The sequence below is a fragment of the Rhopalosiphum maidis genome, chromosome 3 (genome assembly GCF_003676215.2).
Source record: "Rhopalosiphum maidis isolate BTI-1 chromosome 3, ASM367621v3, whole genome shotgun sequence".
NCBI classification, from domain to species: Eukaryota; Metazoa; Arthropoda; class Insecta; order Hemiptera; family Aphididae; genus Rhopalosiphum; species Rhopalosiphum maidis.
In genome coordinates, this window is record NC_040879.1 from 5,114,059 (window position 1) to 5,132,977 (window position 18,919).

General features: G+C 30.9%; 3 protein-coding genes and 1 pseudogene across 3 annotated transcripts; 2 read left to right on the plus strand and 2 right to left on the minus strand.

Annotated features, from left to right (window-relative positions):
- Nucleotides 1-3,054: 3,054 nt before the first annotated feature.
- Nucleotides 3,055-4,755, minus strand: LOC113560087 (piggyBac transposable element-derived protein 4-like). Its single transcript, XM_026965863.1, has 3 exons — nt 4,575-4,755; nt 3,543-4,490; nt 3,055-3,395 (listed from the first exon to the last, which is right to left on the minus strand). Exons 1-3 carry the CDS (start codon nt 4,753-4,755, stop codon nt 3,055-3,057), a joined length of 1,470 nt encoding a protein of 489 aa, XP_026821664.1.
- A 3,373-nt stretch (nt 4,756-8,128) lies between these two features.
- Nucleotides 8,129-8,908, plus strand: LOC113560088 (protein ALP1-like). Its single transcript, XM_026965865.1, has one exon. It carries the CDS (start codon nt 8,129-8,131, stop codon nt 8,906-8,908), a length of 780 nt encoding a protein of 259 aa, XP_026821666.1.
- A 2,151-nt stretch (nt 8,909-11,059) lies between these two features.
- On the minus strand, nt 11,060-17,375 carry LOC113560089. Its single transcript, XM_026965866.1, is given in 6 exon segments — nt 11,060-11,180; nt 11,244-11,591; nt 11,593-11,677; nt 11,761-12,046; nt 17,116-17,307; nt 17,370-17,375. Coding segments are annotated over 6 exon segments (1,038 nt in total).
- Nucleotides 17,376-17,379: 4 nt separating this feature from the next.
- On the plus strand, nt 17,380-18,484 carry LOC113560090 (annotated as a pseudogene).
- The last annotated feature ends 435 nt before the right edge of the window (nt 18,485-18,919 follow it).

Below are 18,919 nucleotides of genomic sequence, written 5' to 3' on the forward strand. Positions count from 1 at the left end.
GTAGGATAAAGCTCATGTATGATCTGACTCGGTGCTCAGTCACAGAATGAGCCGGTGATTAAATTACACTCTACTTTTATACAGTTTATTTTCATTATGTTGACAATATTTTCAGATTCATGAGTAGCACCAGTAGTGTATCGTACATTTCTAAAACCTAGCAATTTCGCTATGCTATTCTCGACTCCTAAATCAACATCATGGCTGCACGATATCATACACTTTAATGTTCTGCTGTTTGCTTTGTATGATAGACTCTAACTGATCCAACTCATACGTCCCCGTAGGTATGATTACGTACTCATTTTCATTGATCAAATTACGGAAGGCAATAGTATTACAACCAGGTTCTATGTTTGGTATAGAATTATTTGTCTGTAAACTCAAAAGACAAATCTGTGCAGTATTTTCTACTTCCAACGGAGGAAAGATCTCGCATGACAACTCACTAGAGTTTCCGTTTATCGTTAATGTGAACATGATAAAAATTTTAAACACAAGTGCCCACGGTTTGTAGTATTATATTTCTGTTCTCTGCTGTAATTGAAATGTATGTCACATCCGTGAAAATATTGTTGTACTTCTTTTGGAGGTGGTAAATTTCCAAAACTTTCGTAATATTCGACTTTTTTTCCGATTTTTTTATACGCTACCCAATGCGTTCCTGTTCCGTTTTCTGTATCCAAGTTAATAATCGCTGATTCTATGCGTTTAGGACGTCTAGATAACCTATCTCTGGTAAAAACGCCGATGAAATGAGGTATTTTCATCATGAGAGCATATTTTATAAGTTCGTAATCGTACAACGCTCTACTGGGTAACGTGGCAATTACTTTTTTGACTATCTATATTTTTTCGCTTTTACACTCCCACCACTTTTTTGTGGTGTTTCTATTTTGTATGAGTTGCCTTTATACGGAGTAAGATATAGCCCTTTGCCTAAATGCGATGGAGTGTTTCTATTAAATTCATTAGCAACCTTCACAACGTTGGTTACGCCGCCAGTCAGGGCCCCCAGAGCTGACAACCCGGCGAAAATCGGTATGAGTGGTAGTAAACCTCCTTTTTTAGGAATATTTATTGTTCGTGGTACTTTAGTCTTCTTAATTTTGAATGCTTTTCGTGCGACGGCTACACATTTTTTAGTCAATTTCATCAAGTTTTTTTTTTCACCAGCATTTTTCTTTATAACATTTTTAGTGGCTTTAAGTGCTGCTTTAAAACCACAACCGCCACCGATTTTTCGTTTTGCTTTCATGGCGGTAGTCACACCCTAAGCCACAGCTTTTTCTTTTAAACTCGAATCTTTTGACTTGAATCTATCCCAGGCACGCTGCTCTAATATATAATCAGCTTTGTTACGATCTGCGATAGAGTTGCTATGTTCGTATGCAATATCATGATCTCTACAAGCAGAGTCCTAGAGGGTTTATACTTTTATCACCGTGTGCTAATCGTTTTCCTAATTTTGTACCAGCTCCACAGTATTGATAACCTAAAAATATAAAATGATTATTGTATACAATATTTATAGGCTTATATATATATATATATATAATACCTGGAACGTGAAGCTCGATTGGTAATTTGTTTATAAGCGTGTTGATCAGACCGCTGCCCTTATTCTTGTTGCTTCTTCGAGCGGGTGAAATTGTGTTCTGATTGATTTATCTTCTTGTTCAGTTATTTATATAAAAAAATGAAGTTTATCAAACAAGATACAAAACTAACAGTTGAAAACTTGAACCCGCCTACATCAGCCCAACAACATAGGCACGGAGCACTTCTACCTAATACGATACGTACACTCATCATCGGTCCTTCAGGCTGTGAAAAAACGAATTTAATATTTGCGTTATTAACCAATATAAACGGGGTAAGATTTCACAATGTATACATATATTCGAAAACATTGGATCAACCCAAATATAAAATGCTAAGTGATATATTATCGGACACTGATGTTGGATTATTTACGTTCTATGAAAATGAGCTAGTTATTGAACCCGAGAAAGCTTTACCAAACTCTGTATTTATTTTTGACGATATTATTACTGAAAACCAAAAGATTGCAAAAACTTACTTCTCCAGAGGTCGTCATAATTTAGTTGATGTATTCTATCTGGCTCAGAGTTATTCAAAAGTACCAAAACAATTTTTGCGCGATAACGCAAATTTTATTGTATTATTCAAACAAGATGAAACTAATTTAAAGCATGTTTACAATGAACATTGCTCTGGCGACATGTCATATTCAGAGTTTAAAGACTTTTGCACTTCATGTTGGCGTGCTGGAAGATTCGAGTTTATCGTAATAAACAAAGACTGTGAACGCGACAACGGACGATATCGCCATGGATTTGACACATTTGTCGTTATATAAACTGATAGATTTATGAAAATTCGTCATTCGCAGACATGGCAGCTAACGGCGAAGTACTCGGAGAGCTGATTAAAGCCAAAGAAAATATCAAACGCATGTATACAGCATTAACACGTTGGCTACCATGAAGATCACTGGCGACTCTCACATGCACTATCCTAGCGTACCAGACGCGATAAGAAAGACCTTCTCTCATACACCATATGAGTCACGGGTGTCTCACGTTGCACGATTCTTGATGTACCATGTGAGTTACTTGTGACTCTCGCATATTTTCCACTTTCTGTGGCCACACTGGCAAATCCAAACAGCTGTTCTCAATAATTCTTGCACTAAATTATTGTTAAGTGTGTTATCATTATATGATTCACTTGGGGTATCACCAGTGACTCTCAAAATCAAGAAAACAAATTTAAAAGAAAAAATTTTTTTTTTGTATTCAAATAAAATAAAATAACACTTCTTTCTCAAGTAATGATCAAATTACAAACAAAATTAACAAAAAAAAATATTAAATTACTTGAAATAACATTAAAATAAACACTATTCTTTGTGTATAGTTAACAATTCATAAAAAGTATAATAAAACAACATAAAATAATTATGGAAAACACTATAACTTTTAGTGCTATATAATAAATTGAAACAACATAATAACTAACAATGTAAGATTATTTATGATTCTTTTGAAAATGTTCTAAACACAGGTATGGTTTGTCTTCACATGTAGAGCAATAAGTATATACTTGCTTACATTTTTTTTGTGCCTCTTCTCTCCCAAATACTTTACTCAAATTGATATAGTATTTACCACATCTACGGCGTTTTTTCCTATTGCCATTATTAACTTCTGATCCTTCAACTAAATAATGTTTTTTAGTTTGTGAAGATGGTGAACTTATGTTACCCAGCTGACTCAACTCTTGACTAATATTTTGAATGAATTCAGATATTTGAATATTCTTACCAGTTACTTCTTTGTATGAAATTAAAGAATTAACCACTGCTGTACCTAACAATAAGTGAAAGGCTAGTTTATGGTACCCCCTTATAGTTTTTCTTAATGGGGTATAGTAACTTGCCATTTGATCAGAAATATCAATACCTTGCTTGTTTTTATTATAAAATATAACTGCTTCTGGTTTTTTAATTTCTTCACCTTTTCTATTTTTTTTCCCAGTATTTAACATTTCAATTCCATGTCTTGTTGACAAAAATCTAACGTCTCTTTTATCCTTCCATATACTGACAACAACACCTTTTTCATTTTCTTTTCCTTTTATTTCACCTACTCTCAGTTTTGCATTTAAAACATCCTTAGGACAAAACTTAACATTTTTCCTAAGGGTACCTACTATATGAGTATTATTGTCTAATAAAATGTGAGCAATATGAAGACCTGTGTAAAAATTATCTACTATTAAAGTTCTTCCTTCATTTAAATAATTTTCCATTAATGACAGAACAACTTTACCAGCACAAGAAATGTTACTGTTAGATCTGTTAGTATCTTTACCACTGTACACACTTAAGTTATATGTATAACCTATATTGTCACATAATTTATATAATTTAATTCCATACCTTGCTGCTTTATTTGGAATATATTGCCTGAATACAATGCGACCTCTAAATGGTACTAATGTTTCATCAATGACTACATTTTCTGCTGGGACTTTGCTTTGTTTAAATGAATTATTTAATAAATCAACTATAGGTTGAATTTTTCCTAACCTATCCCCTGGATTATAATCATTATTAGAAATATGAAAAAATCTAAGCAATGACTGAAAACGATTACGAGCCATAATTTTTGGTACATAACTATTTATGTAAAAAGTATGTTGACTCCAGTAGTCAGATATCTTAGGATAACCAACCATACCTGTGTACATTACAATACTTAAAAAATTTTTAATTTCTAAACTGTCTGTGTCTATCCATTGTCTTTTGTACCTTTTAGCTTGCCTGTTTGTCTCAGTTACAATCAAATTCAATACTTCATCATTCAAAAATAGGTTAAAAATATCAATAGGTTTAGATTCTTGGTCAATGTTACATTTGATACCACTGTCTCCAGTAAAAATAATATTTTTTCGAAAATCTCCTAAAAACCAATTACATTTTTACAATTATGTCATAGGCTGTTCAGAAACTGACTACTTTACTACTTAACTTAATACTATTTTACCTGTAACATTAAACCATTCATCAGATATGATACTATTTTCCTGTTGAGCTAAATTTTGGGTATTTTCATTATCTGGTTCTACACTAATACTGTCATCAGAATCTGATTCGTATAAAACGTCACTCGGATTGTACTCACTACCTGAGTCTTCAAAACATTTAAGTCCAACAACACTACCCATAGAACTTAAGGAAGACAATAATATTGAGGATTCTTTTAAAATAAATGATTGGATTAAATCTTATGATATAGACAAGACGTACGGACCAAAAATACGAGCGAATGGTAGTGTACATTTAGGTATAAAAGAAATTAATCTCGTCGACAATACGTTGACTATTGAAGACATATCTTACCCGCTAACACAAGGGCTTGGTAATTTAATATTTTCAAAAAATCCTAAATTATACACCAAAAACGATTTAGATGCATATAAATCTATATTGATTCAAACATCAGCTCATTTAACGGCAGACGGAAAAAAAATTTAAAAAGGTGGAAATAAATATACGGATATAATCCAGAATTTATTTCAGTCAGGTAAAGGCTTATCTGTGAAATTACAAAAACATAATTTAGTATACTGGAACGAGCTAGTCGAAAGATTGCGGTTACTATTTGCGTCAAAAGCAGCTGGTAATACAGGCGTTTCGAATGAAATAATATCGATTTTCGAAGAATTGCGCGAAGCCGGGTTTATAAAACATATTCCAAATGTCTAAACATAATATCGCTTTTGAACTCCACAAACCAACAAGAAAAAATTATATAAGGCGTAGAGTTAATGTTTATGGTAAAAACGATCTCTGGCAGGCCGACTTGGTCGAAATGATACCATATTCAAAGCAAAACAAGGGACACAAGTATATTCTATGCGTTATAGACTGTTTTACAAAGTTTGCCTGGGCGATACCATTAAAATCTAAAACTGCTAAAGAAGTTTCCAGTGCAATGTCAAAAATACTGCTTAAACGCACACCAAAACTATTACAGCTCGATAACGGCAAAGAATTTTACAATTCTACATTCGACGCGTTGATGGAGAAGCACAACACACATAAATATTCGACTTATAGTACTATGAAAGCGTCTATTGTAGAACGTTTCAACCGCACATTGAAAGAAAAAATGTTTAGAGAGTTTACAGCACGCGGCTCTCACGAATGGTTATCTATTTTACCTTCATTGATTAACGAGTACAACTCAAAACACAGGACCATAGGCATGACACCAGTGCAAGCTGATGCAGATCCAACGACAGTCGAAATTAAACAACGAAAAATTGTTAATGGAACAATTAAATTTAACGTAGGTGATAACGTTCGTATAAGCACATATAAAGGTGTATTTGCAAAAGGTTATTTGCCTAGCTGGTCTACAGAAATATTTAAAATTATTAAAATAAACGAAACATTACCTACTACTTATCAGCTACAAGATTATACTGGAAAGGCGATTGCTGGTTGCTTTTATCCAGAAGAAATATTGAAAACAAACTATCCAAATGACTTTTTAGTAGAAAAAATTATACGTAAAAAGGGGAAGCAAATTTTTGTGAAATGGCTCGGGTTCGATAATACACATAATAGTTGGATAAATACAAGCGACATTAGAAAATAATTTCAGTCGAGTTGCAGACATGAACGTGTTTGGTAGTTCTTAGTCTAGTGAAACTAATAAATTTTTAGTAAACCTCGAACAGTCGATCAAATCGTTTTCGTCTAGATTAGATAAAATCGAACATTTACTCGAAGAAAATCATAAATCCGAACAAATTCAAGAAGAACAAGTAGAAGCGGTACAATTGAAATGTATACAGATAGCTGAGCATATGACAAGAGGCGAAATATCATTACAATCAATCAAACAAAGTATAGACAAAATTAAAAAAATAATACCAGCTATACTCAGTCGTCTTAATACTATTGAAACGTATTAGGTAACACGCTGACGTGCAATTTTTAGAAATGCGATAGTTGCGCAACAGTTGTATCATTTACGCGCTCACAAATGCAACTAAACTATCGTGTCGTAGTAGGCGCGCGCACATGATACAACAATTGTTCAGTCGCATCATGGATTTTGTTGAAATAGCTGCAGTATGTGCTCTCGAGTTAAAAAGAAGGAAGAAAATAAAAAAAAAGAAGAAATATTGGGTACATCCAATAACTTCACAGCGATTAATAAAAGGACAGTTTTATAAACTTCACAATGAATTACGGTCATACCCGGATAAATTATTTAATTTTTATCGTATGAGTGTTAAAAGTTTTGATAATCTTCTAAATTTGATACAACTTTTTATCACTTATCAAGATACAATGTGGAGAATGGCGATCCCTCCTGTAGAAAGGCTTTCAGTTACCCTAAGGTAAGAAAATAATGTATGTTTAATTATTAAGAACAATAATGAAATAAAATTTGTATTGATAAGTACAAATGACAAAAAATTCTCACTTTAATAGATTCAGTTTACTTTAAACAAAAAATTTGTACTTTTAACAAAGGATTTGTACTTTAAACAAAAAATTACTTTTACTTAATACTTAATACTCGTGGACTACTAAAATTATAATGTAGACATATCGTCAAAATCAAACTGGGGCGTAGTAGATTCATAACTGCTACAACTTTGAACTGGGTTAGGAATCGACGAGCCAGATGAGTAGTTTCCTGTGTGTAAATTTTGAAAACGGCGCTGTTGATTTTGAAGTGAAAATTGATTTTCAGCTAATCCATGAAATCCGTAGTTTGAATTGGTGCCGTGGCCAAAATGCATATTGTAAGAAGCGTCTGGTCTTGAAAGAGTAATACGTTTTAATGTGGAAAGAAACTCCATTTTCGCGTCCATCTTTTGAGTATCCGTCAACTTCTTAAATGCTGGCACTAATGATAAAAGAAAAGATTTATCTTCATCGATAACTTCATCCTTCTTTTCCTTTAAAATATTTAACAGAGATTCCTCATAACTTAGATTTTTTTTTGCTACTGATTTGGTATGACTTGCTGATTTTTGAGCTTGAAGTGTGTTTATAGGGGAGTGATCAACAGATCTATTTGTCTCTTTTACAACTTCAGAATCTTCTTCACTTTCTGTTTTGTCTTCATTTGTATTACTTGGGCTACACTCCGAGACGGTTGGTCGATCTTCTGTTGTGGGAAGGAAGAATAATAACTGATCAAAAAACACGTATTTTCGCCGTTTAGTAGCAGCTTAACCAGATTTTCCATGTTTTTGTTTGCTTAATTCCCTTCTAAAACATGTTCTTAAGTTTCTCCATCTATTCTGCAGTTCTTTTCCTGCGAAGGAAATAAAAAAAAACAATAAAACCTTGGGTGTTTTTATAAATAACAATATATTTATTTTCAATGTAGTTTTTATCAATGTATTACTCCTAACACATTTTTACTATTTTCTCATTTTCCATAGGTACCTTGCAACAGGAAACAGTTTTAGAACTTTATACTTCGAGTTTTTAATTGGGGAGACAACGATTAGAACAATTGTTAAAGATACATGTGAAAAGATATGGTTGTGTCTTAAAGAAATATACATGCCTGAAAAAACCGAAAGAATGTGGCACCAAATTGCTGAAAAGTTTGCGGCAGCAACACAATTTCCTAACTGCCTGGGGGCAATAGATGGCAAACACATCCGCATTCAAAAACCATATTGTACAGGTTCAGAGTTTATGAATTATAAACATTTTTTTTCTGTGGTTCTTATGGCTGTTGTAGATGCGGAATATTGTTTTACGTCGGTTGACATCGGATCATACGGTAGTGCTAGTGATTCACATGTGTTTGAAAGATCTAATTTTGGTAAAAAACTAAACCAAGAAAAACTTAACATACCACCTAATCAGCCACTACCAAATGATGACACAGGTGTTTCAATGTCTTTTATTTTTGTTGCGGATGAAGCATTTGCATTATCAGATCATGTACAACGGCCATTTGGGCGACGGAATTTAACTATAGAAAAACAAATTTATAACTATCGGCTCACTAGAGCCAGAAGAATGGTTGAGTGCGCATTTGGCATTATGTCCAACAAATGGCGAATACTTCATAGAGCATTAGATGTGAACCTTTCATTTTGTGACGCAATTATTCAGGCTTGCTGCATTCTTCATAACTATGTACGCCAAAGAGACGGAGTAAGGTTTGAAGATACTCTGTATGAATGCCCCCTGACAAAAATGAACCCAACGAATGTGCGTGGCAATCACATTGGTACAACAACAAGAGAATATTTCATGAAATATTTCACTACACCCGGAGGATCAATTCCTTGGCAGATGAAAAGATTTGAACAGTTCAAGTTTCAATAAGATCATTGTTTAATATTAACTAAACTATAATAATAAAATATAATTTTCAAAGTTTTAAGTATTCATCGTTATTTTGTTCTGTTTCATTACCTTTTAACGATTTTTGACTTGAAGTCATTTCTTGCCACGTAGAAATCATTGTTTCATATACTTCTGTCCAAAGCCGCAAAACTAAGTTTCGGTCTGAGTGCTCTGGAAGTTTAGTATTATATATTGGAGGTCTACTTTGAACTGCTTGAATAAACCTTTCTATCCAATCACCATCATTTACAAATTCTGGAATAGAAATATTCCAGATATTATCGTGAAGTTGTATTTTTATTTTTATTATATTTATTATATTATATTATATTTTATTATGTTATACCTAAAGTGTTTAGTAAATTTTTGTTCGTAATATGAGGGGTTCTTTTCCAAAACTGCTACTTCAATTTTCGAATAAAATGAGTTTTACATGGAAATAAAAGCAAAAAAAAACACGACAAATCAAATTGCGTGAATATTTTAATATAATATACATATATTACATATTTAAATTAATATTTTGTTCAAAACCGCCTATTTATGTTAATACTTAATTGCAAAATGAACTATTTCCAACGTAATTAATAAAGAGCTTAAAATCGTTTTTATATAACATGCCTATTTCCCTATGTTATTGGTATAGACAAAACATTTGTTTTTTATCAAAACTGCTGATTTTGTTTTACGAATTCTAAAGAAGGTCATCATTATAATATTGATAACATTTATAATTAAAAATAGTGTAGAAAAGTTTTAATTTACTAGAAAACTTAGGAACGATTCAAAACATTTTACGTTGTCATGTATTCTATATCTACTGAGATAAGAGGGTTCAAAAGTGGGATTCCAGTAACATGACGTCTATAAATAGCCTTTAACATTTATTAGTACTTACGTAAAACGCATATATCGAACACTATATTATAATATTAGTAATATTAATATTGATAGTAATATCAACTTATCATTATAATAGAAGAATAAAATAATTTATTTATGACAAAATAATATTGATTATTAATTGTTAACATTATTATTAAATAAGTATTTTTGGGCAAAACAGACAATTTCCATTTTGTTTTTTAACATCTAGTAAAGAATAGATTAGTATTAGTTAGATAGTACTTAGTAAAGTAATAATATTACCTTGTTGCACTTCGCTTGCATTCATGTTTGTAGTGTGAACGCCGCAACTGTTTGATGGCAAGTGAGATGAGACCCGTTAAAACGTAAATGACACAAAACAATTGCATATAATCGCACGATCAAACGATTTGTGACAAAACGCAAACTAATTAGTTGGTCAAACTGATTAGTTGCATGTGAGCTGATTATTATATATTACTGTGGAAGTCACTCATGTGATTAAACTGTTGCGCAACTATCGCGTTACTAAAAATTGCACGTCAGCGGCTAGCCTTATAAAGACAAGCCGTAATAACTTCGGCCATCTTGGACATGCAATGTGTACTTGGCGTCAACAATAAATATATGATTAAAGAAATGTCTATAGTAGACACGGCAACATGGGCGACCCAACACTAGATTTTTAAACATTCAAAATCGATGGAGGATAACAAAAGTCGTAAAACCAACAAGTGGCTGGAGCGTAATTATCATCAACTATCTATAGAATACGGTGACAAAGAGTATGAAGAACTCGGTAAAATATTGAATTCATTAAAGTTTACCTGCATTTACGTCAAAGGTGAACAGAAAAAACAAGTTCTCATAGAGTATATACCTCACGTCGCCCTCATCAACATTGAAGACTTGGGCTGCCCTCGTTTGGATCAAATATGTGATGACGAAACTTTACCTTGCTGTATTTTTCATATGGAGTATAATCCAAAACAATGTACATTTTACAAAGTATTTGCTATAAGAAAATGGTTTATAAATAATTCTTAAAAATGTATATACATTTTATTTAATAAACATAATAATATTTTAACATTGTTTTTTTTATTTTACATAGGTACCCTTACATTTTCAATAATTGGTTATAGATTACATTAATATATACAAATTATTCAAGTGATATTTACAATAAAAATATACAAACACATGGTATTTATAATATATAACAAAGTATATTTACAAATTAGAAATATACACGGTATTTAATTATTTAGACATGCATTCCCGTAAAAGCATTCTCATAAAATTTTTATCTGATTCATCCCACTCATGACCACCAGCATCTATCTCATGATCTGGCCAATCAACAATCTGCTCGTCATCATCCCTATAAAATTATAAATATAAGTAAAGTAATTTAAAAAAAATATAAAATAATTTAAAAACTTACCCTAAACTATAGTGTCCGTGAGCCAAGGTATGGATTTTATCGTCCAATACCACTCTCTTATCGTCATAACTGTTGTAAGTTAGCTTTCTCGTTTTTATCGTCATCAACTGGTGTTTGAATGAGCGAATAGATACATTCTCATTGCATGCCTCCACTCCAGCTTCATCAAATAAACACTTTCTGTGGTCTTCCAACGTCATGTGATTCTTAACCCCATGACTCTGTATCCCCTTGGCCTTGATCTTTTCTCCTCCTACTCTGTCATCATTATCTTTCCGCTCGTCCTCTTCTCCTGCATATATATTATATGCGTACGATTTTGCGCGTAGTGCGCAAAACTCTGTCATGTCCGTCAGTCTCATCGGAAAAGAAACCTGGTACCTTTTTTCTATCTGCTACATAACACGGATGGTCACGATTCGCCAGCGGATTTCCTATTATTCAATTCATCCAATATTGATTTGAAGTAGTGTGCGATCAGTGGAAAATTTTATAAGTTTAAATTTGTCACAGTGACGTAATTTATTTTTGTTTTTTAACACAGTAAAAACACCATGCTGGTTTTGTAATGTAATTCTAATAGGACGACACTGATTTGAGACCTTTCCTAGTCGAAATATATTTGCTGGAATTATTTCCTGAGTACCCATTTGTTGAAATATTTCAAGAATAGACTGAGTTTCATTGGTAGCAGAATGAGAAAGATTTTCAGGTACATTAAAACAGATTACATTTCTACTTCTAGCTTGTCGATCAATAATTTCAGAATACATTTCTTCAGAAGTAATATGGGAGGGTTTAGCCTCAAGGATAGATAATCTAGACTCAATATTACTAATTGTATTTTTCAACAATTTATTTTCGTTGAAAAAGTCTTCAAAATTCTTAGATAAACTATCCAACTTACACTCAATATCCCCGAACTGCTTGTCTTGTTTTTTTTTTCATCGCGGATAAAGTTTACGGTGCTAATTAACTTATTTTGAGTAATTTTCATATCATTTATTGATTTTAATATTGAATCAAGTTTTTCGGTAGTTGTATTAGAAACTATTTCATTTTCCATTTTAGAGAAAAAATAAAGATATTTATAAGTAAATTTACAACGATTGTATCTAACACAGTATAATCAAAACAAAACGCACTGATAAGCAAGACGGCATTTTCTGCTATGCGACGTATTAAAACATGGTTACGTACTTGTATGAATCAAGATAGATTTAGTAATTTAAGTATTTTGAATATAGAAAATGACATTAGTATCAATAATGAATACATTTTAAATATTTTTAAAAAAACTGAAAGACGTATACAATTACATTAAAATATATACCTACCTATTTATTTATATATTATGTTCAATTGTGTTACTTATTTAACTACAAATTATTATTATTTTTTAATGAAATAATTCGGTTTATTTATAAAATTATAAATTTGTATTACTATAATATTAATACTTATGTTATATATGTGTTCGATGTATGATACTTAACTACTTAAGTCAGAATTGAAGAAATACAGGTATCCTTAAAAATAAGTACTAATGTATATTGTACTAACATATAATTTAAAAAATAATTTCTTGGGACTTGAGCCCCCCCTAAATATTTTTACTATTTGCGCCACTGGACATTTAACTAAAGTTTAGGCAGATAGTGAAATTGCATAAAAATTACATTCTTTGACTATATGCCTTGGCATTTGATAAAATTCCTGATTTGACTATATTCCTATGACATAAATATATATTATTTAAACTATTTAACTAGTGGTGGTTCTAGTGTATTGATAGGGTGGGCAGCTGCTCATACCAACATTTCTGATGCTGCTTATTTAAAAAATTTAATTGTTATACAAAAATAAGATGTTTTATATCATTTGACCTAACCTAATATAGTTTTTCCATCATGCCGTGTTAAGATATATTTAATATCTATTATAATTATTATTTATTATATTATGTATTTTTATTTATAATAACATTTTATTGTATTATATGGTTATAAGTAAAACTACTATAGTCATAGTTATAGTTTTACTTTCTATGTACAATAAATAAGTAGGTATTTACTTAGTGTAAAATACATATTACAATAAAAAATGTACTGTTATATACCTAGTATTATTACTAATGCTCGGATTTAAATTTGTTTTAAATATCAAAAATGAATTTATGACATAAAAACTTCAAAAATTAGTTAAAATTATTAATTATCGATTGGTGTGATGGTCACATGAATCACTTTATATGATTATAAAACACACAATTGACAAATATACAAAAGATAGTTGTTATATTTATTTTAAAATTAAACTACCTGATAATTTATTATCCTACAAAATTAAAAATTATGTGTTTGCAATGTTTGTATTAATATTTGGTTCAATTTTTTTTCGTATTCTTATTAATTATTATAAATAGGTTGTATTTTCAACCAAAAAATTCAAAAATGCATTACGGTGGTGCCTTAAATCTCAAAAAAGTTCGTTAGAATAGTTGATACTCGAAACACACTATTATGTTGAGCTGTTTAAGTTGGACAACAATACGTATCAATATACCTGTAATGTGTGGTATAATGCGATGTCACCGTTCAATATTTTAGTTTTATTTTGGTGATTAAAAATGGACAAAAATCTTATTTTTAATACCTATACCAAAAAATGATTTAGAATTCTAGTCGTACTCATACATGTGTTACTATTGAAAATGGAAATAACCCTGACGATCTTTCAAGTTTTTCGGAAAGGATGAAAATTAGTAAATAAAATTAGATATTTATTTGAGGGACTGTAACCTCCCTAGTATTTTAGACCTATGGTAGCGCCAATGACGATTGACGATTATCGTTGCCCGTCGAGTTAAATTGTCATGATTTAATCTGTAAAACAATTGTCTACATCTGCGTTTTCCAAAGTCAAAGTGTGTTCCATGGGACAATTTCAAGGGTTCAATCATATGTATGTGATAATTGAGAAATTTATTTTATTATACTTGGATTATTTATATTATTAAAAAAAAATGGAGTTACACGAAACATAAACTATTTTTCAGGGGTTCCGTGGTTGTTAAAGCTTGGGAATTGCTGGTCTACATAATTTGTATTTAAGAATGACTGACCAAAATATAATTTTAAAAATATTCTCATTTCTTTTTAAAATTTGTACACAAACCTGTTGATTAAATTGAATTGTTCTCCATATGCTCTGCACTGAGTGAAAACGATATCTTTATATGAATAGCTAATTCGATTTCAGCGTAAATTATTTTTGGCCATAAATTTAAGTCCAAATCGTTTATTTTCGTTAGTAAATTAGTAAAAGCATCTTCATAAATTTGTTTTGTTTTTGCCGTCAGTGAAAAAAAAATAGTGGCGTATAATATTAGTAAACATACATTTTTTTTTTTAAACTAAGTAAAAAAAAAAAAAGTTAAGTTCTACACATAAATGCATGATAAATATACTTATGAGTTGTGGGTACAGGGCGTGCAATTCCGATAGACCCCTTTAAGAGATAGCTATGGCATGCAAATCGGATGCAGCCTAAATGTGTAATGAAATATCGGGAAAAGAATTTTTGATGTATCTTACCTGATTAAATAAATATAATAAATAGGATAGTGCATTTGTGTGTACGTTTAATGAGATGTAATTATATAATTTGTATTGGAAGATAATCGGTTTTTTATTCAAATAAATAAGTAAAAATTTACCAATTAAATCTGACGCTGATGCCATTATACTAAAGACCTACTCATACTATTATAATAATGTCGTGGCTGAATTGGTTAATGGACAATGGTGAAAAAGAAATTTATTAAATTAAATATACAATATGCGAATTTTTGAATTGTAACTTTTAAATTATAATATATGTTAATTTATTATGTTTATTATTATTTTACCTAACAGACTATAAAATTAAAAATATTTAGTGGTACTTTTTATGAACTTGTAGTTTATATTATTCAAACAGTAAACTATGTATGTCGATTTCAATTTTTTTTGTTTTTGTAGTGAGAATCGAATACTAAATTCTATTTTTTTCTTAATAATAAAATATTTATTAATTCCATTTTAACTTCTTTTTGACTTTTGTGAAAGTATGTACGTGCTAATTCAAACTGAGTTGTTTAATTTGTAAATTTCTAATAGCACTACGTAATTATAATTACAGTTTTTATATATTTCCATTATGGGTTATAAAAAAAAATGTATTATTGTATTTTCTCTTTCAGATCTGGATGTATTTATTGGCTGACATACAGGAGTGTCAGGGGGTTTAACATGTACGCATGTAATCCGGAAATATGTTTGAACCTTTAAAAATAAATTCAAGTTGCAATAAGCTTTATCAATCTCATCACTCATCAGCAACATATGAAAAATCTTAAGTCATTTTCCGATTTTCGTCAATGCGTCGCATTAATATTTGGTTACGCACCAGTTTAGTGTGCAGAATAGATTTATTAATCTTTCGTCTATGTATATATATTACCTAGAAAATAAGTAAGTATAATAATATTAAACCCTGTTATATATTTATATATAATCTTTGTATGATTATGTTTTATATTTATTATATTATAAATATACAATATATTAATATAAAAAAAAAAATTCGTTATATTCATCGATTTCATCTTATAGAGGAAAGTATTCAGTGTCGTTTAAAATTTATCGGACAAAAAGATTGTTTTTGAAAATCAGATTCACTTGGTACTTTTTAATCAGGGCCGGCGTAAGAAGTAATGGCACCCTGGACGGAACTATGTTTTAGCGCCCTTAATAACCCCCTCCCCCCCTTAATTTGAGTAGTAGTCAAATTAAATAAAATTAGTATGTAGTTTATATCATATAACTTTAAACTTTATTACCTGAATCTAATCATACAATATTGTAATTAGGTTATACATAATATTTTATTAGCGTATAAAATTACCGCATTGCGTAACGAATCTAGACTTAATCGTCTAGTTAAGTATATAGGTAAACTTACACGAACCACTCGTGAACGATTTTTTGTGGTTATAATGTGGTTGTACTGTCGGCGAAATCGACCACTATTGAACAACATTTTTGTGGTCGTTAGAAGTCCGAACCGACATCAATATAACCACACCGTAACCACAAATATGACGTACGTTCTTTATTTGTATTTTACATGTAAAAATTTTAGTGTAAAAATGGACTTTGAAGAGGAAGCACTATTATTACTTTTATTACAGCGAAAAATGCGGCGTCGTAAGAAGAGACAATTTTGGGTTCATCCTATTATTGAAAATAAAAATGAAAGCCAATTTAATTTACTATATAATTCATTAAGAATGTATGATAATACATTTTTAAATTATTTTAGAATGAGTAAAAATTAATTTGATTATTTATTATGCGAGTTAACGGACATTATAAAACGAACAGACACAACCATGAGAAAAAGCATACCAGCGGACGAACGTCTCGCACTTACTATAAGATATATAATATTTATTAAACTTATTTATTGTAGTTTTTAATATATTTATTATACATACATATTACATTAAATAATATTATATATCATAACTTTAATTGAAAATATTTGATAAAATTGAATCGTTATCATCATCGGTGGCATGGGTTGTAATGCTTTCTGTGGAAGTCATTGATTGAACGCTATTTGACGATATTTCTGGTACATTCACTCTTGTAGGTGCTCGAAATGAAGAAGGTTCAATATGGTTAGGATATTGTGTGTGTGAATACATCGTATACTGTCTTGATTCATAGTCGGTGTTATATATTTGAGCTGATACATTTTCAAAACGTCTACCAAAGGACTCATAATTTTAATTTTGAGGATTAGGTTGACTATATTTTTGTATTACATTCATAATCTCAATTTGGGCTTGAAATTTCATATTATTATCAATGGCTTTGAAACGATCGTATAATGACAGTAAAAAATGCTTATCACTATCAATATTATTCAACGCTTCATTTTCTTTGCTCATACGTTCTGACAAATGGTGTGATAAGTTTGTAATTAGCTCAGTCTCATTATCTGTGTTTTTTGTCGTCTTCCTTTTTTTAGTCACGTTTTGACTTTTATCGTAATAGTTATCTGTTATGAGTTGCTCACCTTCATTTTAATGAGTATCATCGATAGAACTTGATGTTTCTCTTCTCTCAGATATAGATTTTAAAAAAGATAAATTATCAAAGTATAAATATTTTCTGTACTTAGAAGCACGGGATCCACTCTTTACTTCTTTATTTTTTTTTAATTCTCTGTTGTACCAATTTCTTAAACTTCTCAATTTTCTTTGAAGTATGACAGCTAATAAAAAATTTAAATAATAAGTTAAATTAAAAAATAATCTTATTTCAATAATTAAAAAAAATAATTGAAATAGTTTTCACTGTTAATGATTTGAAAAAAAGTTCATAAAAGATAATCTATACGCAATACACGGATTGTTTTGGGAATTTAATAACTAATTATTTATTTAGCGTTTACCTAATCAGCGATACATAAATATTGTTACAGATATTTGGCAACCGGATATTCTTATAAAGAGCTCCACTATACATATAGATGTGGTTCTACAACTGCTAGTGAAATTGTCAGAGATGTGTGCCGCCAGATATGGTTTAAATTACAACCTATTCATTTATCAAAACCAAACAAAGAAAAATGGCAAGAAATCGCACAACAATTTAAATCAAGAGCTAACTTTCCTAACTGCCTTGGAGCCGTGGATGGAAAGCATATACGTATCATTCATCCACCAAATAGTGGGTCCTTGTACTGGAATTATTAACATTTTTTTTCAATCGTATTACTTGCAGTTTATGATTCAAATTACATTATATGTTTTCGCATATGTTGATATTGGAGCTTATGGTAAAACGTCCGATTCAAAAATATAGAAGGATAGCAGTTTATATAAAAAAATGAAAAAAAATGAATTAGATCTACCTGATTCCGAAATAATCAGCATGGATGGAAATCGCTTACCTTACGCATTTATTGGTGATGAAGCTTTTGGGTTAAATGAACATATGTTACGGCCATATAATGGAAGGCAGATATCAGAAAAAAAACGTGTGTTCAACTATAGACTTTCCAGATCACGCAGATACGTCGAATGTTCGTTTGGAATTCTAGCGAATAAATGGCGAATACTCCATAGACCACTCAATGTGGCAGTTGACTTCGCAGAAGATATTGTTAAAACATGTGTTGTAATATAGTACGAAAGCAAGATGGTTATAACTACGAAGATACTCTAATGACATCGGATTTTATACCATTTGAAAATAACGAAGAATATCGTGTAGGCAGGTCAGTGAATTTAGTCAGAGATAAATTTGCCGACTATTTTATAAGTCCAGAGAGTGAATTACATTAGCAGTATACAATGTAATATAGAAATAAATAGTATGTGATTTGTATTGTTCACACGATGGGTCGCGAAGACGGACTCTGCGTGTATGAACCAGTACTCGGGCGACTGCTTCCAGAACGCTGGAAGACGCACGCCGGCTAGTGCTTCGACGGAAATGTCGACTTTCCCTTTGTTCCGCATGAACGAACGAACTCGATGGGCGGCGGACGAAACGTTAAGTACTGTGGCGATGCGTGAACGAGTCGGGCGTACTCTAACTACGAGGTCACCAATATGGCGC

Coding starts and splice junctions, on each gene's coding strand:
- LOC113560087 (XM_026965863.1), bottom strand. CDS start 4,755: ATGGGTAGTGTTGTTGGACTTAAATGTTTTGAAGACTCAGGTAGTGAG. Junction 4,491..4,574: donor TGAATGGTTTAATGTTACAG/GTAAAATAGTAT, acceptor ATTGGTTTTTAG/GAGATTTTCGAAAAAATATT. Junction 3,396..3,542: donor TGGGAAAAAAAATAGAAAAG/GTGAAGAAATTA, acceptor ACTTATTGTTAG/GTACAGCAGTGGTTAATTCT.
- LOC113560088 (XM_026965865.1), top strand. CDS start 8,129: ATGCCTGAAAAAACCGAAAGAATGTGGCACCAAATTGCTGAAAAGTTT.